At 35.2% G+C, this 26829-nt stretch overlaps 1 protein-coding gene across 1 annotated transcript; it reads right to left on the reverse strand.

The window, feature by feature from the left end:
* On the reverse strand, positions 1-26821 carry LOC117316507 (tetratricopeptide repeat protein 39C-like). Its single transcript, XM_033871125.1, has 15 exons — positions 26413-26821; positions 17432-17480; positions 16870-17007; positions 15220-15778; positions 14529-14626; positions 11343-11436; positions 8765-8819; positions 7413-7465; positions 6532-6641; positions 5756-5879; positions 4864-4961; positions 4573-4677; positions 4019-4057; positions 245-2251; positions 1-201 (listed from the first exon to the last, which is right to left on the reverse strand). The coding sequence occupies exons 1-14, from the start codon at positions 26559-26561 to the stop codon at positions 2159-2161; spliced, it is 1764 nt and encodes a 587-aa protein (XP_033727016.1). The 5' UTR covers positions 26562-26821; the 3' UTR covers positions 1-201; positions 245-2158.
* Positions 26822-26829: the final 8 nt, after the last annotated feature.

The following is a 26829-nucleotide window of genomic DNA, read 5'->3' on the forward strand; positions in this document are numbered from 1 at the left end:
CTGTATGAGTGAACCAAAGAACTCTTCAGAGCCAGGACAACCTCCTGACAGGAACAAGTGTCAGCACATCAACCACTTCAGACATGTATATAACACATGTATATTTACCCTACAGCCTAGGGGGCCAATACAATTGATCTTTAACCTTATACCAGGTGACCTGGGGGCCAATTTATAGCCTTTGACCTTATACCAGGTGACCTAGGGGCCAATACAATTGACTTTAAACCTTATTCCTGGTGACCTGGGGGCCAATTTATAACCTTTGATCTTATACAAGGTGACCTGGGTCAATACATAACATTTGACCTTATACCAGGTGACCAGGGACCAATAAATACTCGAAGTGAAGTGGTCATATGATATAACAAGGCAATGATATTACATTTGGTGGTATTACATTTGGTGGTAGTTATTTTTAACAGCTACATGGCTATGGGTGGGCTTATTACTAGACATGATTTGATTACAGGGTAAATATTGTAGTGGACTCGACCCCTGTTCTACATTATTGTCATCCGATACATCACAGTAAATATTGTAGTGGACACGACCCCCGATCCACACTGTTGTCATTCGTTACATCACTACCCTTTGCTCATTTGTTGGCATCCAGCGGATCCGTAAGTTACCAGAGTTGGTCCAACATCTATCGATGGACATGTTCAAATTTAAATTCTTTATCATGAAATAATTGTCAGCCTGCAGACGCTCCAGGTAGACAACCTAAATGTGGAGTATGATAATGCATTCCAATAATATGGGTCAAAGGTCATGTTAAATGACCTGATATATTTTATTATATGTAACAATGGATCCCATTGGTGATATGTTAATGATTATAATCAATCAAAATCTCTCTTACTTTACCAACAATAAAGGCATTTTCATCATTTGACAATACTGTGATTTTTTTATATCTAAACTACTAAAACAAATTCATAAAAATAACAATTGCATCTTATCATAAATAATGTTGATGAAAGAATATAAAAAAAAAGATATTACAAACAAAAAAATGTCCAGCATGCAGGTAAGTTACATTTAGAAAAAAAATACAGGCTAGGGTGTCATAACAAGGTTATTTTAAAATTAAAGCAAAGGAAATTCAGGTTGGTGGGAGAAACACACAATTAGTGAAATCTATCTAAAGGTAAACAACATCAGGTTTAAATGTCAGATTAGACAGATATGGTGTTAAGGTTTCTCAATTACACAGGTTCAATTTAAATAGATTACACCACCTGTACACCACCTCATAGATAATTTGTCACTCAAGGCTATATGCTACCTAACATTACACCTGTGCTTTTTGTTAGAATTACCTCCCTTGAAAGAATTATTTTATTACTTTAGTTCATGAGGTTTTTTCAGAATTATCTCCCTTGAAAGAATTAGTTTATCATTTTAATTCATGTTTTTGTCATAATTACCGCCGTTGAAAAAACATGTTTATCATTTTAATTCATTCATGCCTTTTGTCATAATTACCTCCCTTGAAAATTTTTTGTTTATCATTTTAATTCAGAGTTACTGTTCTCTATAATAATTGTACAGCTGTTTGACAAAAAAGATGTATATTACAGTGAGGTAGCATATATCCTTTTTTCCTCTTTCAATTTTCATAAAATACAAAGATTAAATGAGTATTCCTAAACAAAAACAAGCAACAGTCTAAAATAATATTATAATTAGGTAGCAACCTTTTACAATTTTAGCTCATAAATCATCATTGTAGTTAATAAAATCAAAACAGAGAAACCTTCTGGTATCAATTTATAAAACTCCTTCCATGGTAGATTCCATCCACTTGATATCCAACCTGTCAGTAATTCTGATAATTAAGGGAATGAGATCTATCCTGCTCCCCTTCAGAATCAAATTCATAAAGTACTGAGATCAGGGGAGAATGTTTAGAAAGTTTGTTTAATTCTTTCTGTAATGTATCATCATCATACCAAAGTCATACAGCCCTCGGGGCATAGATAAATAATCAGCTGTTATCACATACAAAACTGATTCAACGTATGAGGTTATGATGATATTGTTTAACAATCTCTCACCTATCAAACCAATGTATTTAACCCCACGATCGGAGAAGTAAAAAGTATGGAAGGAAGTGTACAGAAAATCCTCGAAAAAAACACGAGTTTATCATTCAGGCCACAGGTCCATTTTCCTTCAGCTGTCTTAACGCATTATTGATCCTCACGGTCAAGCGGTTCTCAAAGTCGTAGTCCTTGTATGTGTCCTGGAAATAATAAATGGTTGTGTGTGAATGTAGTAACAAAATGGACAACATTAGGATAGGATATAACTGTTTTTCTCAGAATATTTCGGCATCACAGTCAACATCCATCGAACAGGGATGAGAGCAGCTGAATGTAAAAAGGTCTGAAATCCCAATTTGTAGTGTTTTCTATGATGGAATATTAGAATTAACATAACAGCCAACATGAGAAGGAAGTCTGAAATCAGACTGTTATCAGAAAATTCTCATGTCTGATCTATACGCATCTCAAAGGACAGCTGGGAGCAGCTACTCATACTGAACTTAACACACTCGAAACTATTTTTTAAGTTCCCTCGATCACTCTCATAATACATGGTCAGTCATCCAAATAAAACTATAAACAAGATTATTTTTAAGGAAGTATTTTCCTAGTCAAGCTGGACACTAAGCTTACCTTAAATTAGATAAAATACATGTAGGTATGAACATCTGGATGTAAAACCAGGGATACAGCATTAGCTCACCGTTACTCATAAACAGTGAGTGAAAACTCCCGTTAGCTCACCATTACTCATAAACAGTGAGTGAAAACTATCTATGAGTAAAATTTGGTAGTTTTTAGATATCATATTATGTGAGTAGTGACCATATTTAAGATTTTTGTTGGGAAGTTTTTTAAATTCATGATTGATCCTCACAACTTTTTAAACAACCGATGACATGAACAGAAAGGGAAATATGTGAAAAAACACTAACCAAAATGTTGCAGATATGTTAATGAATTCCAATTCCAATTTACCAGTGCGTTTGTTTAGTAATTTTTGAAGACGGGTGTAAATCTCAATAACTTCCTAAAATGTCCATGCTATAGTCAAACCCTGATCCATTTTTAGTCATAGTCACAGGCAAAAAAACTAATCATTCATTAAATTTAATCGGAACAACACTGTCGAAGATTATACATACAACCACAAAGCTTTCAAAAGAGAAAGGTTATCCTTGACCTTGAGTAAACCTGTACTACAGGCTATCCTTGACCTTGAGTAAACCTGTAATAGAGGTTATCTATGACCTTGAGTAAACCTGTACTAGAGTCGAGGCTATCCTTGACCTTGAGTAAACCTGTAATAGAGGCTACACTTGACCTTGAGTAAACCTGTAATAGAGGTTATCCTTGACCTTGATTAAACCTGTACTAGAGTCGAGGCTATCCTTGACCTTGAGTAAACCTGTAATAGAGGCTACACTTGACCTTGAGTAAACCTGTAATAGAGGTTATCCTTGACCTTGATTAAACCTGTACTAGAGGTTATCCTTGACCATGATTAAACCTGTACTAGAGGCTATCCTTGACCTTGAGTAAACCTGTAATAGAGGCTACACTTGACCTTGAGTAAACCTGTATTAGAGGCTAGCCTTGACCTTGAGTAAACCTGTACTAGCGGCTAGCCTTGACCTTGAGTAAACCTGTAATAGAGGCTATCCTTGACCTTGAGTAAACCTGTACTAGAGGCTATCCTTGACCTTGAGTAAACCTGTAATAGAGGCTACACTTGACCTTGAGTAAACCTGTACTAGAGGCTATCCTTGACCTTGAGTAAACCTGTACTAGAGGCTATCCTTGACCTTGAGTAAACCTGTACTAGAGGCTAGCCTTGACCTTGAGTAAACCTGTACTAGCGGCTAGCCTTGACCTTGAGTAAACCTGTAATAGAGGCTATCCTTAACCTTGAGTAAACCTGTTAGTACACAGACAATTTTTACTTATAGTCACAGTTTACCTACCTTAATGGATTGGAGTAATGATTTGGCTTTCCCCACCGTCTGTAAAACATAAAATTACATCAATTTTTAGGACAACAATTAAACCATTTCAAACATGTTAATTAGCTATAGAATGTTATATAATTAAAATGTTTTAAAGTATCATCACATTTGAATGTAAAGACATTTCTCAGAATGTGAAAAAAAATAATGTGATTATGTGACCAATGGACAGCAGGCTCGCCTAATCCATCAAAACATATGTGGTTCAGTTCCCTGATCAGATGTTAAAAGTGTGTGGTCACTTTTCAGACCATGTTGGTTTTCCCTGGTACATTGGTTTCCTCCCCACATCTTTTTCAGCCCATCAAGTTTGATTAATACAAGTGTTTTTTATTTGTGGTTTTTCCAAAGGGAGAAAATCATTATTTACCAATGAATTCTACAAAGGGAAATAATCATTGTTGGTCTGTAGTTTGTACAAAGGGAGACAACCAGTTTACCTGTAAGATTTCTACAAAAGGAGATAATAAAAGTTAAACTTGATTCAACAAAGGGAGACAATCATTATTTACCTGTGGTTTCTTTATGTATATTGAGGCCAATTCATAGTTGGCAAATGCTGCTATATGGTGGTCATCCTTCATTCCTTGGTGCCTGGCTAGTGACTCCTCCAAACACTGACAATAAATACAAGTTTTAGTAAAGATGAAAAAAACCCCAACTATGTTATATAAAGTATAGTAAAAGACACCCAGATTCCAGGTCAAGAATTATTTTAATTTTTTAGATGAAAGTGCATTGTAAATCATTGCAGATATTAGACAAAAAGGCCACACCTGGGAGAAAGTTGAGACAATATTTACCTGAATTGCCAGTTCCTCTTCACCAAGCTCCTTAAACACTGATCCCTCCAGGAGACATTTGAGGTGGAAGGACTTGATGTCGGTCTGCATGTCACACACTGTCCAAAAGACAACATAAAGTTATCAAAATGTCATTATCTCTCAAACAGACCACCTCAAGTCATCAAATTATGATTCACTCTTAAATAGAACAAATAAAGTCATTAAAATGTCATACACTGTCAAATAGACCACATTATGACATCAAAATATCATATACTGTCAAATAACCCATAGGGTGTCAAATATACCATATAGTGTCAAATATACCATAGGGTGTCAAATATACCATATAGTGTCAAATATACCATAGGGTGTCAAATATACCATATAGTGTCTATTTATATAGTGTCAAATATACCATATAGTGTCTATTTATATAGTGTCAAATAGACCAAATAGTGTCTATTTATATAGTGTCAAATATACCATATAGTGTCAAATAGACCATATAGTGTCTATTTATATAGTGTCAAATAGACCAAATAGTGTCTATTTATATAGTGTCAAATAGACCAAATAGTGTCTATTTATATAGTGTCAAATAGACCAAATAGTGTCTATTTATATAGTGTCAAATAGACGAAATAGTGTCTATTGATATAGTGTCAAATAGACCATATAGTCTCTACTTATAAAGTGTCAAATAGACCAAATAGTGTCTATTTATATAGTGTCAAATAGAACCGAATAGTGTTTATTTATATAGTGTCAAATAGACCAAATAGTGTCTATTTATATAGTGTCAAATATACCATATAGTGTCTATTTATATAGTGTCAAATAGACCATATAGTGTCAACAGGTAGGCAGAGCACAGCAAGAGAGAATGTTACATGTTATATATATATACCTGTGAGGTAGGGTTGAAGTTCGTCTGGTGTACAGGTAGGCAGAGCATGCCACAGGAAGACAAGTTCTAATGTCAGAAGTCGGCAGTACTCTTGGGTCAGTGTCATCTTTTTGATTTTCTCTGCCTGCATCAAAAATAAGTCATTTTATTAATTCTATGGCGTTGTTTTTCATTTCAAGTCTTTTAAACAAAAGAAAATGTTGCTACTAGCAACCAATATTATAACAGATGGATGAATTACAAATAAGAAGATTTCAATAGTTGTTGTTGTGTTACTCTAAAATCATGTTAACAATTCTGCTGATGTTTAATAGTTCCAGAGGAATGTTCATATCTGATAAGCATTATATTCATTTGACTTAAATTATGAACCCTTGTGACTTTCACCTTAAACTTTCCTGTTTTGTTCCTGTCTTGGTTACTATAATACTCATGTTTGATGCGTTAAATGAAAAAACTCAGTTACTACGAACTTATGCTAATTATTATTACTGCAGACAGTAATTTGACCTGTTGACCCTTAGCTACATCTGTATGACCTTGACTTTGAAAGTACTTTGACCTTGAAGATAGAGTCCTGCGTCTGCAGTTTATCATAATACCACATAATATCAAATTATCTTAACTAATAATAATCAGTGGTTTGGACTTAATAGTACAAACAAAATCAAGTTTGACGGAGAGACAGAAGTACAAACAAAATCAAGTTTGATGGAGAGACAGAGGAGCTGATGAAGTCACCATCCATGTTCCTGACACTCTATATCAAAACTTACCCTTCGACTCACAAATGCCTCTATCTGGTGGTTCTTCTTTTTAAGGAGTCCTGGGACCTTCCTTAGTGTCTCCTCGGCAGCCGGTAAATCTCCCATAGCACCCAGACATACTGTAATGGAGCCCAATGTTTTCTCTTACTGTTTAACTCATGTACATTCCAAAGCTAACAACTACATATGACCTTGTATATCCCACAGCAACCAAACATTCCAAGGGGAACAACTGCATATGACCTTGTATATCCCATAGTAACCATTTATCCAAGGGAGAAAACCACATATGACCTTGTATATCCCATAGCAACCATAAATTCCAAGGGAGACAACATATTATTTTGTATATCCCATAGTAACCATTTATCCAAGGGAGAAAACCACATTTGACCTTGTATATCCCATAGTAACCATTTATCCAAGGGAGAAAACCACAGTTGACCTTGTATATCCCATAGCAACCATATATTCCAAGGGAGACAACATATTATTTTGTATATCCAATAGTAACCATTTATCCAAGGGAGACAACCACATTTGACCTTGTATATCCCATAGTAACCATATATTCAAAGGGAGAAAACTACATATGACCTTGTATATCCCATAGCAACCATACATTCAAAGGGAGACAACAACATATTATTTTGTATATCCCATAGTAACCATATATTTAAAGGGAGAAAACTACTTATGACCTTGGGAGAAAACTACAGTACATAATTTATTATTATCTCGTATATCCCATAGCAATCATTATTGTTTCACTAAAATTGTTAGGCCCCATCTTCAGGCGATTCATTTAACAGTTGTCATGTTGAATTAATGAAGCTCCATGACCATATAATACACTCTTGTTGTTACAGCTAGACTAGTGTGGTACTCACCTCCCATAAGGTATGTGTAGTAACATTTGGACCATTTGGTTTCATCCTTCAGCCTGTTTAAATACAGAGATACAGACATCAACATGTGTTGTTCACCTAGTGATTTTCTTACCCTTATTATACAGCGGCCTGCACCTTTCCTATTGGTGGTATTTTTTGCTAATTGGGGAAATATTATCAACAGATCTTTTATGTTTAATTTAGCTTTGATATATAGAAATTAGTACCATTAATATATCTGTATGAAATACCTACTGACCAAGATTTCTACATACAAATTGACGTACAGGGACACTTAAACTTCGGAATATATAAACATTAAATTGGGAAAATACAACAAAATCTCACTGAGGTAAAAATCCTTTATTAGGCCCCAAATGTACCCAAAATAATCACTGAGGTCAAAAAACTTTGTTAGACCCCAAATGTACCCAAAATAATCACTGGGGTAAAAATCCTTTATTAGACCCCAAATGTACCCAAAATAATCACTGAGGTAAAAAGACTTTATTAGACCCCAAATGTACCCAAAATAATCACTGAGGTAAAAAGCCTTTATAAGGCCCCAAATGTACCCAAAATAATCACTGAGGTAAAAAGACTTTATTAGACCTCAAATGTACCCAAAATAATCACTGAGGTAAAAAGACTTTATTAGACCCCAAATGTACCCAAAATAATCACTGAGGTAAAAAGCCTTTATAAGGCCCCAAATGTACCCAAAATAATCACTGAGGTAAAAAGACTTTATTAGACCCCAAATGTACCCAAAATAATCACTGGGGTAAAAATCCTTTATTAGACCCCAAATGTACCCAAAATAATCACTGAGGTAAAAATCCTTTATTAGACCCCAAATGTACCCAAAATAATCACTGAGGTAAAAATCCTTTATTAGACCCCAAATGTACCCAAAATAATCACTGAGGTAAAAATCCTTTATTAGACCCCAAATGTATCCAAAATAATCACTGGGCATCACTAGAATTTCATGAAAATATTCCTATTAAAAATGAATATTTTCCAATTTTGGAAACAATCTCCTAATTTCCGGTGTCAGAAACAACTCTTCTTTTTTTTTATTCCAAAGTTTCAGGTTTATCTAAAATATGTTATATTGTATAGGTAAGAAAGGGTCTTGATGTTGTGACAATAAATGGCCATACATAAAATCTTTAATAAATAAATAAATAAATCAGTCAATCAATCAATAAGGTTTCTGAGTGATGTGAGAAAAAGTATCTTAAATTTGGTTTCTTTTCGCATGCCATTTTACATTTTTTCGAGCTTTAAGATCCTATATACAAACATATATAATATATATAAGATAGGCTTTGAGGACTAATATTTACCGTTTAAAGTTGTTGAGACATTCTCTGTAGTTGAGCTTCATCAAATTACACCAACCTATAAGATTAAAACAAGACATATAAAGACATTTCCTACCTGATGATACAGGTACGTTATTTTCTAAAAAAAAAACCTCAATAAGTATTTGTTTAGATTTTCATATAATACATACAGTTTTTTCCCTCATATAGGCCGGTTTTCACTATGAGGCAGGATGTGACATTACCTAATAACTGTGTTCTGATTAATATCGTTACAACACAAACAGAAAGCTCTTCTTTAAAAAAAATATATAGAGGCCCTTAGGTGTTGACAGGAAGGTCAATGTTGATAAGATGTTTACCGGGAGTTGGAAAATCTTACTGATTTCGTACTGACACATGAGCTCTATTTTACAAGGAATCAGAAATTCTTACTGATTTCATGAGACACACAAGTTCTGTTTTACACGGCATTAGAAAATCTTCCTGATTTCATGCAGACACATGAGTTCTATTTTACACGGCGTTGGAAAATCTTACTGATTTCATACATACACATGAGCTCTATTTTACAGGAAATCAGAAATTCTTACCGATTTCGTACTGACACACGAGTTATATTTTACAGACGTTGGGAATTCTTACCGATTTCGTAGTGACACACAAGTTATATTTTACAGGGAGTTGGAAAATCTTACCGATTTCATACTGACAGTGACACATGAGATCTACATTACGGGGAATCAGATTTCTTACCGATTTCGCACTGACACATGAGTTATATTTTACAGACGTTGGGAATCCTTACTGATTTCATACTGACACACAAGTTCTATTTTACAGGAAATCAGAAATTCTTACCGATTTCGTACTGACACACGAGTTATATTTTACAGGGAGTTGGGAATTCTTACCGATTTTGTACTGACACACGAGTTATATTTTACAGACGTTGGGAATTCTTACCAATTTTGTACTGACACATGAGCTCTATTTTACAAGGAATCAGAAATTCTTACTGATTTCATGCGGACACATGAGTTATATTTTACAGACGTTGGAAATTCTTACCGATTTCGTACTGACACACGAGTTATATTTTACAGGGAGTTGGGAATTCTTACCGATTTCGTACTGACACACGAGTTCTATTTTACACGGCGTTGGAAAATCTTACTGATTTCATAATGACACACAAGTTCAATTCTACAGGGAGTTGGAAAATCTTACTGATTTCGTACTGACACACGAGTTATATTTTACAGACGTTGGAAATTCTTACCGATTTCGTACTGACACATGAGTTCTATTTTACTGGGAGTTGGGAATTCTTACTGATTTCATACTGACACACGAGTTCTATTTTACAGTGAGTTGGAAAATCTTACTGATTTCATACTGACATACGAGTTCTATTTCACAAGGAATCAGATTTCTTAATGATTTCATAATGACACACAAGTTCTATTCTACAGGGAGTTGGAAAATCTTATTGATTTCATACTGACAGTGACACATGAGATCTACGTTACGAGGAATCAGATTTCTTACCGATTTCGTACTGACACACGAGTTATATTTTACAGGGAGTTGGGAATTCTTACCGATTTTCGTACTGACACACGAGTTATATTTTACAGACGTTGGGAATTCTTACCGATTTCGTACTGACACACGAGTTATACTTTACAGGGAGTTGGGAATTCTTACCGATTTCGTACTGACACACGAGTTATATTTTACAGGGAGTTGGGAATTCTTACTGATTTTAGTACTGACACACGAGTTATATTTTGCAGACGTTGGGAATTCTTACCGATTTCGTACTGACACACGAGTAATATTTTACAGACGTTGGGAATTCTTACCGATTTCGTACTGACACATGAGTTATATTTTACAGACGTTGGGAATTCTTACCGATTTCGTACTGACACACAAGTTATATTTTACAGACGTTGGGAATTCTTACCGATTTCGTACTGACACATGAGTTCTATTTTACTGGGAGTTGGGAATTCTTACCGATTTCGTACTGACACACGAGTTATATTTTACAGACGTTGGGAATTCCTACTGATTTCGTACTGACACACGAGTTATATTTTACAGACGTTGGGAATTCTTATCGATTTCGTACTGACACACGAGTTATATTTTACAGACGTTGGGAATTCTTATCGATTTCGTACTGACACACGAGTTATATTTTACAGACGTTGGGAATTCTTACCGATTTCGTACTGACACACGAGTTATATTTTACAGACGTTGGGAACTCTTACCGATTTCGTACTGACACACGAGTTATATTTTACAGACGTTGGGAATTCCTACTGATTTCGTACTGACACATGAGTTATATTTTACAGAGAGTTGGGAATTCTTACCAATTTCGTACTGACACACGAGTTATATTTTACAGACGTTGGGAATTCTTACCGATTTCGTACTGACACATGAGTTATATTCTACAGGGGGTTGGGAATTCTTACCGATTTCGTACTGACACACGAGTTATATTTTACAGACGTTGGGAATTCTTACCGATTTCGTATTGACACTTGAGTTATATTTTACAGACGTTGGGAATTCTTACCGATTTCGTACTGACACATGAGCTCTATCTCTCTCTGACCAGCAGCTGCTTCCAACGCCTGAGTATACACTGTCAAGGCATCATCTGACTTACGCTGAAAAAACATAGCATCACTTTAACAAACATAGCATCACTTTAACAAACATGAAGTATACAAGACAACAATTATTAGAAATGTACCAGTAACTAAAACTAAGACTACACGACTTTAAACCTAGTTTCTACTCCCAGTATATATAGATGTAATGCACTGTGATTTGATTTGTGATGAAAAGTCCTCGGCCTCTGAAAACCCGGTAGAAAGTTTTGTTATCAGAGACCAAGTTATCCTGCTGATGATTACTGAAGAGTTAGGTTTAGACTTAACTACCTTACCAGGGGTGTCACTATGTTACAAGTGTCACTAAGTTACGAGTGTCACTAAGTTACGAGTGTCACTATGTTACGAGTGTCACTAAGTTACGAGTGTCACTAAGTTACGAGTGTCACTATCTTAGGAGTGTCACTAAGTTACGAGTGTCACTATCTTAGGAGTGTCACTAAGTTACGAGTGTCACTAATTTACGAGTGTCACTAAGTTACGAGTGTCACTATCTTAGGAGTGTCACTAAGTTACGAGTGTCACTAAGTTACGAGTGTCACTATGTTACGAGTGTCACTATCTAAGGAGTGTCACTAAGTTACGAGTGTCACTAAGTTACGAGTGTCACTAAGTTACGAGTGTCATTAAGTTACAAGTGTCACTATCTTAGGAGTGTCACTATGTTACGAGTGTCACTAAGTTACGAGTGTCACTAAGTTACGAGTGTCATTAAGTTACAAGTGTCACTATCTTAGCAGTGTCACTAAGTTACGAGTGTCACTAAGTTACGAGTGTCACTAAGTTACGAGTGTCACTAAGTTACGAGTGTCACTTTGTTACGAGTGTCACTAAGTTACGAGTGTCACTATCTTAGGAGTGTCACTAAGTTACGAGTGTCATTAAGTTACAAGTGTCACTATCATAGGAGTGTCACTATGTTACGAGTGTCACTAAGTTACGAGTGTCACCAAGTTATGAGTGTCATTAAGTTACAAGTGTCACTATCTTAGCAGTGTCACTAAGTTACGAGTGTCACTATGTTACGAGTGTCACTAAGTTACGAGTGTCACTAAGTTACGAGTGTCACTTTGTTACGAGTGTCACTAAGTTACGAGTGTCACTATCTTAGGAGTGTCACTAAGTTACGAGTGTCACTAAGTTAAGAGTGTCACTAAGTTACGAGTGTCACTAAGTTACGAGTGTCACTAGTTTAGGAGTGTCACTAAGTTACGAGTGTCACTATCTTAGGAGTCTAAGTTACGAGTGTCACTATAGGAGTGTCACTAAGTTACGAGTGTCACTAAGTTACGAGTGTCACTATCTTAGGAGTGTCACTAAGTTACGAGTGTCACTAAGTTACGAGTGTCACTATCTTAGGAGTGTCACTAAGTTACGAGTGTCACTAAGTTATGAGTGTCACTATCTTAGGAGTGTCACTATGTTACGAGTGTCACTAAGTTACACGGGTCACTACGTTTACAGTTTCACTACGTTTACAGTTTCACTATGTTACCAGTGTCACTACGTTACGAGTGTCACTAAGTTACGAGTGTCACTTTGTTACGAGTGTCACTAAGTTACGAGTGTCACTGTCTTAGGAGTGTCACTAAGTTACGAGTGTCACTATCTTAGCAGTGTCACTAAGTTACGAGTGTCACTAATTTACGAGTGTCACTAAGTTACGAGTGTCACTATCTTAGGAGTGTCACTAAGTTACGAGTGTCATTAAGTTACAAGTGTCACTATCATAGGAGTGTCACTATGTTACGAGTGTCACTAAGTTACGAGTGTCACTAAGTTACGAGTGTCATTAAGTTACAAGTGTCACTATCTTAGCAGTGTCACTAAGTTACGAGTGTCACTATGTTACGAGTGTCACTAAGTTACGAGTGTCACTAAGTTACGAGTGTCACTTTGTTACGAGTGTCACTAAGTTACGAGTGTCACTATCTTAGGAGTGTCACTAAGTTACGAGTGTCACTAAGTTACGAGTGTCACTATCTTAGGAGTGTCACTAAGTTACGAGTGTCACTAAGTTACGAGTGTCACTATCTTAGGAGTGTCACTAAGTTACGAGTGTCACTAAGTTACGAGTGTCACTATCTTAGGAGTCTAAGTTACGAGTGTCACTATAGGAGTGTCACTAAGTTACGAGTGTCACTAAGTTACGAGTGTCACTATCTTAGGAGTGTCACTAAGTTACGAGTGTCACTATCTTAGGAGTGTCACTAAGTTACGAGTGTCACTAAGTTATGAGTGTCACTATCTTAGGAGTGTCACTATGTTACGAGTGTCACTAAGTTACACGGGTCACTACGTTTACAGTTTCACTACGTTTACAGTTTCACTATGTTACCAGTGTCACTACGTTACGAGTGTCACTAAGTTACGAGTGTCACTAAGTTACGAGTGTCACTAAGTTACGAGTGTCACTTTGTTACGAGTGTCACTAAGTTACGAGTGTCACTGTCTTAGGAGTGTCACTAAGTTAAGAGTGTCACTAAGTTACGAGTGTCACTATCTTAGGAGTGTCACTAAGTTACGAGTGTCACTAAGTTACGAGTGTCACTATCTTAGGAGTACAGTCACTAAGTTACGAGTGTCACTAAGTTACGAGTGTCACTAAGTTATGAGTGTCACTATCTTAGGAGTGTCACTATGTTACGAGTGTCACTAAGTTACACGGGTCACTACGTTTACAGTTTCACTATGTTACCAGTGTCACTATGTTACGAGTGTCACTAAGTTACACGGGTCACTACGTTATTAGTGTTGCTACGTTAAGCGCTTCACTAAATCACGAGTGTCGCTACATTACGAGTGCTATTATGTTTCAAGATGGGCCAATATTTTGAGACCTTTTTTACAAGTGCGCAGCATGATGCATGAGACAGGAGTGAGATATATTTGGTATTACTGAAGATCCTGTTAGATATTCTGTTTGATACGTATACATACATTTTATAGCAAAATCTACAGGGAAAAGTTTTCCCATTGCCATTTGTAAGCAGTGGTTTGATTGGTCAGTGAAAAATATCACTTTTATAGAATGAATAATTTTCTATATGTCACTGGTAAAAATGTAATAACTACCAATTACCTACCCGTAGTTTACAAATACGTCCTCTGAAGAACAAAAACAGGGAGGAATGCTCAAACTCATGCTCCTTACTGTCAATGATGTGTTCAGCATCTGCTGTGCCTGTGACAAAGGTTAAATTGTTTCAACAACATTTTCTAACAGTAAACGATTGTGAAAGTTTTCTAACAGTAAACGATTGTGAAAATAAAAATAACAAGTTCAATGTAATTCAAAATACTGGAACTGCAGCCATTCATTGATAAGTTTGTGTTAGGTATTAAATAACTGGCTCTTTTTCAGAAAGGGTACCTCTGTATAATTTGATTGGAATACCTGGAAATAACTAGGATCCTATTGTCTACGTGCTTTGAAAACTTATAGTGATAGCTTCAATGCAAATTCTGAGATGTTGCGAAAGAAGATGAAAAGAAAACTTTTGATTCAGAATTTTTTTTTTAAATGTATCTCCATAATGTTGGTACATTGGTTATCTTAATGCTTCCATACAAAAATTAATGTCTAAAACCCATTACTTACTGAAAAACTTACCTTAATGGAAAGTCTGACAATTGTTTGATGTTTTAATTTACCAAACTGAGATGGACAAATTAAAGGTAGATTGAAATATATGTCCAGGGACATTTCATGGTCATAAGATGTTGTCTTCTTAAAGTCTAGATCCCTGTCTAACATACAGTAGTGTTAACACTTACCAGCACTGCAGTCATTAGCTCCGTCCAACGCAAAAAATGGTCTTAACACAGTGTGATACCATAGCAACCCGAGTGTTGCTAGGGGAGCCTTCATGTCCTTGCTGCGACTAGTATAATCCAAGGCTGCTAGCCCTGCAACACGGTCACCCTCGAATCCCAGAAACTCTATCAGTTTTAGAATTTTAGGTGGGACCATGGATATACACAATTGAAATGTTCCAAAACCAAAGTTCACTGCCCCCAATAGACGAGTCAAAACCTCCTCCGGGAGTTCATTTTCATTGTCATCATACGCACCCTCTTGAGCAGGGTTCACATTATTGGAAGGAAGACTATTTTTGGATCGGCTCTGTTTGAGTTTAGCTTGCTTGTCCTGTAGACTGACCACTTCCTTATGTAGTTTCTCGTATATTTTCCAGGCTTTTCGTAAATGCCAGCCCCCTTTCATGTATCCCGGGATATCCTGGCTCGTCATTATTAGGATCGACTGGTAGAGTAGTGAGTCTGCCACCACAACCTGACGCTGGATACGCTCCTCCACGCTAACTTGCTGGTCCGACTGTCACAAACAACAGATAAACTATATATATTGTATGTCTATAAAGACCACCTGTTTTTCCGTAATGAACCGTCTATAAAGATCACATGTATATTTCAAAGACATGTCTATAAAGGTCATCTGATAATGCAATGACCTGTCTATATAAAGCCCACTTAATCACATTCCCAATATTACACAATTCAGTGTAAATAAAATTGTATACAAAGGCCACCTGCATACTGTATACATGGTAATTTTCACCCCAGGTTATTTTCGCCCTTGAGCAACACAAAACATATTCGCCCCGTTTTAGATTTGCCCTAAATAGTTTTTCGAGAAATATCCTTTTCCTCGATTCTAAAATCGAAAAATTCTGTTCGGAATTCTGAATACAGTTGCACTCGGACCACTCGGGACTTATCTAGTTCCCCAATTGTCTTACATTTAACATCTCATGCAGGATAAGATGTGAAATGTAATCAGGTGTGTAACAAAGAATGTTTACCTGTGCTCAGATTTTCTTTTAGTCCCAGCTGATTCAAGTAGTATTGGGTATACATGGGTGATTTTAAGCATACACGATCAATTGTAAGTTCACCGCACTGTGACTAATGACTGACCAGTGTTTCTCTTGTTCACATGTACATACATGTACATGAATGGAAGCCACAATTAAGCGACGGTGAACTCATAAAATTAGTCTTTTCCATGGCAGGAATTTGTTGCCACTCTGTATTTCATTTTTATCATGACCGGACTACATTATTTGAAAAAAAATGACTGAATTTTTAAAATAACTTAGTATGTGTCGTTTTTTAATTTTAATTGAAACTGCTAAGCCTAGTACGTGATTTTACAGTTGAAAAGTAATAGGGTATTTTTGTGATCTGACTACACTTGGCCCATGTACAATGGTTTATAAACCCTTCAATTCAGCTTGAAATTTTCGCCTTCATCTTAAATTCGCCCTATCTTCAAAGGGCGAAAATAGCGAAAATTAAACGGGGGCGAAATTTACCAGGTATACAGTATATAGAAGTACCTTTAATGGCCTTTATAGACAGGTTTGACGTTTTAATATGTTAATTGGCCATGGTACTGTAATCTACCTCTTTCTTTTTCTTGGACCTGAGTTTTTTCCTCAGTGATTTGAAGAGTCCTGCGTCTGTGTCACAAGCTTTCTCAGTTTCCTGTAGCACTTTCACTGCCTCATCAATTCTATCCTCTTCAAATGACATCAATGCTTGCTGTACAAAATTCAAAATGGAATTTACAATACAAGTAAAAAGTTCCTTATAAAATGAGGCAATAAATCATAAGTTCAAATAATGTTATTTATTTTACACAGGGATATTATCATAATTTTACATTAATTTTACAACCTTTTATTGTCCTTTTTAAAGTAAGAACTTCAGTACTGATAGTCCTCCAGATTGTACGATTATATACTACATATCACTGTTTAATTTTACTTCCAATCAATAACTAAGTTTGCCCAATAGGAAGAGGGTTAACAACATAGTGTAAATTTCACTAGTGTACATGGTCGGGGTAAATTTTAAACAGATCAAAAACATGTTATTTTGGCAGAGGGTTTTTTCAGGGGTGGGTTTACAATAAATTTTTTTAAATATTTATTTATTTAATAGGTAATTGTTGTTCTATACCCACCATGAAGTAAACAAAACTGTACCCAGCATGCATCAGTGCACTCTCGCTTCTGAAACAGCAATTGTATAATGTTTTAAACAAATTATATCAAATTGATAGTGAAATGTTATTTCCCCACCATTACTGGATCCTACACACCTAGATATTAAGGTTCCTGTAGTAGACCTGTCAGGACATTTACCGGACAACCACTTTCTGAAACAAGTCTTAAACTAAATATATGGCAGGCGAAGGAAATAGGGTCACATCCCTGGAAAGTTTGAATCGGGGAAAATGGATGCATTGGTTACTTAATATGGAAATTACCAGCCTTGATATACATCTCGGTAGAGAGAACTGCTCTTTAGCTCGATCAATTGAGCATAAGACTATATAGTTTGTAAGTCAGACCGGGTTTGATACCTTGGTTTGGTTTATTTTGTTTAATTTCCTATTAACACCCAGGGTAATTTAAGGATGTGGCTGGTTTTGGAGGTGGGTGAATACCCAGAGAAAAACCAACCACCTACGGTCAGTACCAGTCAACTGCTTAACCACTCGGCCACTGCCCTAACAGAGGCATTGAGATAAATGTGATAGATCATGTATATCATAATAGATCCATAGAAATAATGAAATATTATATATAATAAGGGAATTCCAGCCCTTTTTCCCAATTTTCCAGGTACCTTTTTTGGTCCAAACTTGTAGGGAACCACAAGAAAAAAATTAATTTCTCTCAGGAAAACTTAAGGACAAAATATGAAAATTCAAGCACTTTTCATGAACTTTTAAGAAAAATATATATGAAAATTCCAGATCTTTACAAGCACTGATATGAAATTCAAGCACTTTTCAGGGTCTGTATACGTATGAACCATATGAGCTGGAATCCAGGTAAAATCTGAAAACTTATAGCAGGGAAAGGGAACAGAACACAATTACTGGCATGGGAAGCTTGAAATGTTATGGCAGGCTAAGAAAACTGAGATGTTATCATTTTCACTGAAATCAAATTGAAAGGTAAAAAATCATTTGGTGGAAAAATAATAAAACCGATAAGTGAAAAAATCCATGATGACTTAATTTACACACCATTACCAGGAAATGTTTTAAATGCTTGGGATCATTTACAAACACATGTACACAGTATCAAAGGTTTATCCTCGGTCCTCGGGCTCCAACACCACGTGTTGGAACTCGTTAAACACATCAAGGTGTACAATTCTGGAATTATTTCTGGTGAAAAATCCATAAGGTACCAGTAATATATGTGTTTGATCAGTACTCTAGGTAATTTGATTAGAGAAGTATGGTCTCGAGTGAGCTATCATAAAGTCTCGAGTGAGCTGTCACAAACACAATACATGTACTTAACTCCATATGAATGAAGGCACATCTTATTACGGAGTGTTCTAATGAATTATTCATATCAAGAGGGAAAACAAAGCAAATAATCCCAGTTACACTGATAGATAGGTATACATGTACAATGGCGACACTGGGGCACTTAATACAACTTTGACTTAAGGGTATAAGCCATGTTATTGTTACACGATACATCTCTTTTCCAAAAAAATTCAGATAACTGGCTTTGGGCAGACAATAGGATGTAACATGTTGTATTTAAATATTTAAGGTAAAATCTATTCGTAAAAGTTTTTAAGTTTGAGGTTTGATTTTTCAGAAATTTGAAACTCTTGACTTACAGCAGGGTAATTACGTAACTATGGGACAATGAAAAGTGTTTTTATTGAACTGCTAACTCATGGCCTTAGATAAGGAAACCTTTTACAGAACTTTGATATGTATTTAAGGATTGAATAATGTTATGTTGAGGTGTATGGGGGTATAAACCTCAATAGGTCTTGAGACAAATTTTATGAACTGCGAAACAGTTCATAAAATTTGTCTCAAGACCTATTGAGGCTTATACCCCCATACACCTCAACATAACATTATTCAATCCTTATATTTATATTTTTTTGATATTTTGTACAATATTTTGTCTTTGACAAATAGGGACTTGTGCAAGTCTACCACAGAACTTACCGTAATGTACGTCATCACTCTTCATCTACATATGGTTAATACTTTCAGGATTTCTTTCGTGAACAAACTTAATAGCGAATTAAAACAAATATTAGTTTTAAAGGAATTTATTTCATATAAATATGATCACTTTTGAAAAGGAATTAAAAAAAATATAGTCCAAGGTCGACAAATGTATTCCTACGCCGGACTTGATACAGTTCATTGAAAAATGCCTCGAGTTAACTGTGGTAGGTTCATTGAGTCTGAATTGAGTGGAAATATAAATATTATACATTGAACGCTAGAAAAATATGGTATAGAGGGTTATAGACATATGCATGGGCTTAATTCTGAAAAAAATATGGTATAAATTAAAACTGTAGTAGACAAACACAATGGGCTTAATTCTGGAAAAATACAGTTTAAAACTGTAAGACATACACATGGGTTTAATTCGGGAAAAATACAGTTTAAAACTGTAAGACATACACATGGGTTTAATTCGGGAAAAATACGGTATAAAACTGTAATAGACATATACATGGGCTTAATTCTGGTAAAATACGATATAAAACTGTAATAGACATACACATGGGCTTAATTCTGGTAAAATATGGTATAAAAATGTAATAGATATACACATGGGCTTAATTCTGGTAAAATACAGTATAAAACTGTAATAGATATACACATGGGCTTAATTCTGGTAAAATACGGTATAAAACTGTAATAGATATATACATGGGCTTAATTCTGGTAAAATACGGTATAAAACTGTAATAGACATATACATGGGCTTAATTCTGGTAAAATACGGTATAAAACTGTAATAGATATATACATGGGCTTAATTCTGGTAAAATACGGTATAAAACTGTAATAGATATACACATGGGCTTAATTCTGGTAAAATACGGTATAAAACTGTAATAGATATACACATGGGCTTAATTCTGGTAAAATACAGTTTAAAACTGTAATAGACATACACATGGGCTTAATTCTGGTAAAATACGGTATAAAACTGTAATAGATATATACATGGGCTTAATTCTGGTAAAATACGGTATAAAACTGTAATAGATATACACATGGGCTTAATTCTGGTAAAATACGGTATAAAACTGTAATAGATATACACATGGGCTTAATTCTGGTAAAATACGGTATAAAACTGTAAGAGACATATATAGCTGGGCTTGAATTAATTTGGGAAAAATCTGGTAAATAAGACAGATTACACAGGCCTTAGTATGATAATTAATACACATACATGCAATGATGTCTACCTCTGTTTTTATCCTGGCGTCTGGTTAGGTACACTTATCATAGCAGGTCAGCGTAAATATTGATATGATCTGTTAACCTAAAGTTATCAGCATCTGCTTATACCTAAACAAATTAAAACAATACAAGGCCATCGAGTGCTGAGAGTATACATGTCTGCGTGTGCAAACCGACATCATTCCCAATGCATTTGAACCTTTGAAATTGTTCCCAAAAAGAAATCAAAAATTCCCAATTGTGTCCAAAAACTGAAAAACAAAGAAAAATATAATGGTAAATATTACACCAAATGGATAAGAAATAAAGGACAGGCAATGGTCAAAATGTGTGTGTGTATCGTGTAAAGCTAGAATTTCACACTGCAGTATAAAACTGGTAAGCATGACGCTCATAAAACAAGGGCCCAATGGGCCTGAATCGCTCACCTGCTAACCAGTGATCCTTTTAGTACATAAACATAATTAAGAACAGATGTATCAGAGACCAAATATAAGATCTCAGGGTCTCGCCATTTTTTAAAAAGGTGTAGATCATATTTTAACTATTTACACAAAATTCCTAGCCTTCACCTAACCATGTTACAAGCCAAATATCAGGTCTCTGGACATTTTTGTTATTAAAATTAGATCATAGAAATATTTTAGTGCAGCTGACCCATGTGATCTTGAATGAAGGTCCAGGTCATCCATTCGAACAAACTTGGTAGTCCTTCATCCAAGCATCCTACATGAATAATATCAAGTCTCTGTGCCTGCTGGTTATTTAGAAGTTATTTGAAGATTTTAGCCTATTTGACCCATGTGACCTTGAATAAAGGTCAAGATCACTAATTTGAACAAACTTGGTAGTCCTTCATCCAAGCATCCTAAATGACCAATATCAAGTCCCTACAGTGCTAGTTGGTTATTGCAAAGAAGTTGTTTAAACATTTCAGCCAACTTGACCCCTGTGACCTTTAATGAAGGTCCAAGTCATTCAATTGAACAAACTTAGTAGCCCTTAACCCCAGCATGCTACAGGCCTTATATGAAGTCCTTGGGTCTCTTGGATATTGAGGAGAAGTTGTTTAAAGATTTTAGCCTATTCGACCAATGTGACCTTTGAACAAACTTGGTAGCCTTTCAGCCAAGCCTGCTAAAGACCCAATATCAAGTCTCTGGGCATCTTGGTTATTGAAAAGTCATATAATTTTTTTTTAGCCTATTTGACCCATGTGACCTTGAATGTAAGTCAAGGTCATTCATTTGAACAAACTTGATAGCCCTTCACCCCAGCATGCTACAGGACTAATATCAAGTCAGCTACCGTACTATAAACTACTTTAAACCGGTAACTGTACATGATACAAACGTATGACCTATATTTTGACCCCTCAGATTACATATTTCTAATTCTATAATTTCTTTAAAAGACCAATTGATCCATCTAGAAAGCTTTACTTTCAAAACAGAAAACATAACACGGGACATTGTGAGATGGAAATTCTACGAATAATTTCAAGTAGGAGCTTTCTTTCTTTGGTTAATAGTCAAGTTTGGGCAGACCATTGATATTTGATTGTAGGTCTTGTATTACCTGTTCATATAAACCTGTCTAAACCAAACAAATCCAGAAACACTACAGACCTTTAACTACAAAGTTCAGCTACGTACAGTTCTAGTATGTAAATTTAGCATTTAAATCTAAATATATTATACATTGTACTATGTAGATTGGTGTGTAGCTGTCAGTAAGCCTGGTCCACTATAATCAAAGATAAGAATTTTCTGGAATCGTCCATATCAAAGTTTACCATTTAACTTTAAATTACTTTACATTTGTTTATATACCTATCTCATTCCTAAAATAACACCTTCAGGCAAAGTGGAATTAATTGTGAGCATACAAATGAATAAATAAGATCGAAGATCTCTGGGCGTCCAACCAAATCATGTTTATATTCGAGATTACATTATTTGGGTTTTAAACAGCATTTTATTTTTTATCAACCTCAAAAATACCATTAAATACCATTAATATGTAACACATGCCATCACCATGTAAACATGTGATACTGATAATTAATACAGAAAATCTGACCCAGATAGATAATTATAACATGATAACGTGACCGACTTCAACACTACATCAGTCCTCCAAACTATTTACACTTGTTGGTACACAATAACCCCAAAATACAGGAAAAATAAATTAGAAACATGCGTCCATATAGTTCAAAGAATATGCCGTCTTGATCATCTTTTTATACCATTGATTTATATCATTATCATTTAACTGTTCAATGTTACTAATTATGAGTATGTTGTGATGTGGTAGGTGTTTTTATCATTGAACTGTTCTTGTTAATGTTGATAACTTGATATCACCGACTGTTATTACTGTCATTAAGCTTTTAATATTATAATTAGTGTGTGGTTATGTATTATTATTGATTACTAACATACTAGTAGTAATCGCCTACACATGTAGCAAACTCCTCAAACGCAGTTTTGAGATGCATTAATTGATTCATTGCGTCAAAATATCTTCGTCGCCTATAGGAGACGAATCTTCAATTGATTTTTTTTACCCATAATTCTGTATTAAATCTCGCTGCGCATGTATTTCTTTAGCGACAGAATGAAAAGAAATAAAAACATATTTTGAAATGTAGATCAACTTGCAAGGTGCACCCACAAGCCAACGAACAAAAGACTGCACCTCACAAGTCTGAATGTGTCCTTATGTCTGTACAGCGCAGACTAAACAAGGATAAAAACAAGCATGATTTTGGAGAAATGATTTGTATTAAACTACAATAATTCCTTGATTGATTATACAAGTACACCTTAACCACTCGGCCACCGCGGCCCCACAGAGGCAAACAGATTATTTAACCTTGTGGTTACATAGATCTGTAATTGGAAATTTAACATTTAGTCTGTCAGAGTTAAAATTAAACAGAACTTCTTTTTTTAACCAAATTTCTGCAGGTTATTTAAGGTCAAAATGAACTAAAATTTTATCACCAAATAGGCACTGTTTAGAAGAAAAAATGTTTCTTGGGAATTAGCGTACAGCAAATCAAATACATAGAAAAAATTATGATTAGACAATTTCTATCCAACCAATAACATGTACAATATTTTATGTAGAATTTGCAGGGTCATGATGTGACCAAAATGTACAGAAAGAAAATATTTACCCGATACTACATATTTTGTACTACATATTGTGTAAAGTCAGGAACAATCTTCTAGAGGATGCTGTTTCCACACAAAGATTAACTTTGGCAAAATTGGCTTATTATAATAAACACAGGGATCAATCTAGGGATTTTTTACTACCATTTATGAGAAGTTTCCCCTCAGGATTTTGTTCCATTTTTCCCCTCAGACTTCTGTTAAATTCACTGAAATATTGTATTTGCCCTCATTTTTATGGCAATGATATTCCCAAATACTCAAGATTTGCTTTCCTAATTAACTATTTGCTGTTTTTACTTGGAAAATGTGCTTTTAAAGCAAAAAACTGAAACTTTGTTATGTTTAAATTTCCCCTTTTCAGAACTGATTTTCCCCTATGGTCCAAAAAGGGTAGTTTCCCCTAAATTCTAGATTAATCCCTGAAACAGTACAATATTGATGCTTCAAATAAAATTAGTTTCAATCATTCTATTTCAGGACTGGATAAAAGTTACATTTAATGATTCCTTATATAAAAATTTACAACAATATGAATAAGGGAAAATTTTTCAACAAAATAATCACTAGAAGACAAATTAATTTCAAACTTTAAAAAATGACATAATAAATTTCTAGCTTAGATATTTAATTACTGTTTAGATATAAGTGTAGCAAAGTGCATGGACTTAAATCACTGCATCCGATTAAACCTGGAACTTCTGGGTCACTAGTCTTATGCTTAACCAATCAAGCTAAAGAGATCTCTAACTGAGCGGTATATTGCAGATACTGTTATCAGGGGTATACATACTCCCCCTACAGGAAAGAACTTGTCATCCAGTTTCCAGTATTACAGTGATGCCTTCGCAAGTAACGTTCAGTATATGTCCCCATGTCCCTAAATGGGTAAAAATGTAACAGAGCAAATAATTAGATTTAAATCACTGCCCCCACTAGGGATCAAACCCAGGACCTCTAGCTGGCTTACTAGTACTGATCCTGCTAAAGAGAGGATATCTCTACAGGACTTTTTCAGGGGGCTTTTTTGGGCCGTTAATGGGCCCCATTCCCAAAATCTGCAGTTTACTCCTGAAAAAATCTTTCCCAATTCACCAATTTTCCTCCCAAAATGAGACAAAAAGGCCCCATCCCAAACCAGTGAGAAAAAGCCCTGCTCTAATCGAACAGTACATTGTGGCTAGTATTTACCAGGGCGACATGAGTTTTTGATGACATTAACATCAACAGCACATAATTGGTTCACATATATTTATTAAATTATAATTTGGAAATTATTCCTTAAAGGCATTATTTAGATATATTTCTATGTATTGGTGCCATCATTTTACATGTAATGTCGACGGAGTAGCATCTTTAATCTATCACATAGTGCGTTTTTTTTTTCTTTTTTCAAATCATTATTTTAATATACCTAGCATATAAATACATACATAGCCTTCAGGAACTCAATAAGTCAAGGTCAGTATACATATGTACATAATAAAAAATTATCTACTTTCAAATTTCAAATCGAGAAAGAATACCTCACATTGTTAGATGTACAAATGCTTCATAACATACAAGTGTGTAACCTGAATATGTACACACGTATCACTGCGCATGGGAGCTGTTGTTAACATTTCTGGGTTTGAAAACGATCCAACACATCCCAATAAACAACTGGGATTATTTTAAATGAAATATTCTATCATCCGGTATGCATTTTATCGGAAGAGTCATAACAATTAACTTTCGTTTTCAAAATGAACTTAAATCTGACAAGATGTATTTAAAATGGCAAAAGTTCGACGAAAGTATGGCATCGGTCATAAACAAAAAATCACAGTCCTTAACCACTTGGAGGAAAAACGCAAAAAAAAATTGTCAGGTGTGCAATTTACGTACTGTGCGAAATTACGTATCCTTGCTCTATATTACTATCATGATTATTATTGGCGACATAACTGCAGTCATTCGAAATATTAGTAACGCCATCAAAAATCAGTGTATTGAAAATACAGAAACATATATTCTTAACCTCAAAAAATCTTGTGAAAGTGACCACAACATCTTCGACACTCTTGAAATGACTTGATACCGAAAAGACTTGTTCCAGTAATGTTCTGAGTCACAGAATGTGTCAAGCCCCTGTACTTTTGAAGTATACAATATATATATACAATATGACTGGGGTCAAATTATGTAACACTAACAGACAGATATTAACTCTTAATACGTCGTCAGCTATCATGTCATTCCCTTATATTAAGAATCATGACTATGCTAGACGCTGTCAATAATGCCATTAATGGAGCAGATCCTGGTCTAGATTACCTGGTGATTTCCCATGTATCAGTACATTTGTATGAATGACTTTGGGAATGAAAAATGTACGCCATTTACATACTGTACAATGGATTTCAATGTAAAATCATCACTATAAATCAAGTAATTTGAAATGGGAATCTCAGAAGAAATTTATTTGACATAATTTATAACATTGTGACAAGGACTCACTTGTATCGTTCGAACAGTGCTTGTGCTTCGTCGAACCCATTATTAAGTAACATGTGCATTCCGGTCAAGGCCATCTCCGCTTCGTCCTGCCCAACCGTCTCGTCGCTCCCATTGCTATCCATATCTGCAATGACGGTTTTCGCTGCCATTTTATGTGTAGGGTTTCAGTAAGAATGTTACTGGGTAGGCAGATCTCCTGTCAAATACTGTACGTATCCATCTTGTTTGTGAGGGTAACCCAAGAGACCGCACTTCCGGTGATCATTTCGCAATCTGCGTTTATCCATAAAATATTGATCGTGACTCAGTAGCGATCAACATAATACCAATTACAGTTGAAAGAAGTAATTATATAAATTCAAAAATAAAAGATATTTTAACGAATATCATATTTAGGATTAACTAATTGAAATATTC

Source organism: Pecten maximus, chromosome 18 (genome assembly GCF_902652985.1).
Source record: "Pecten maximus chromosome 18, xPecMax1.1, whole genome shotgun sequence".
Taxonomy (NCBI): Eukaryota; Metazoa; Mollusca; class Bivalvia; order Pectinida; family Pectinidae; genus Pecten; species Pecten maximus.

Coding starts and splice junctions, on each gene's coding strand:
- LOC117316507 (XM_033871125.1), bottom strand. CDS start 26,561: ATGGCAGCGAAAACCGTCATTGCAGATATGGATAGCAATGGGAGCGAC. Junction 15,779..16,869: donor GGTCCAAGAAAAAGAAAGAG/GTAGATTACAGT, acceptor TGTTTGTGACAG/TCGGACCAGCAAGTTAGCGT. Junction 8,820..11,342: donor CATGTGTCAGTACGAAATCG/GTAAGAATTCCC, acceptor TTAATCTTATAG/GTTGGTGTAATTTGATGAAG.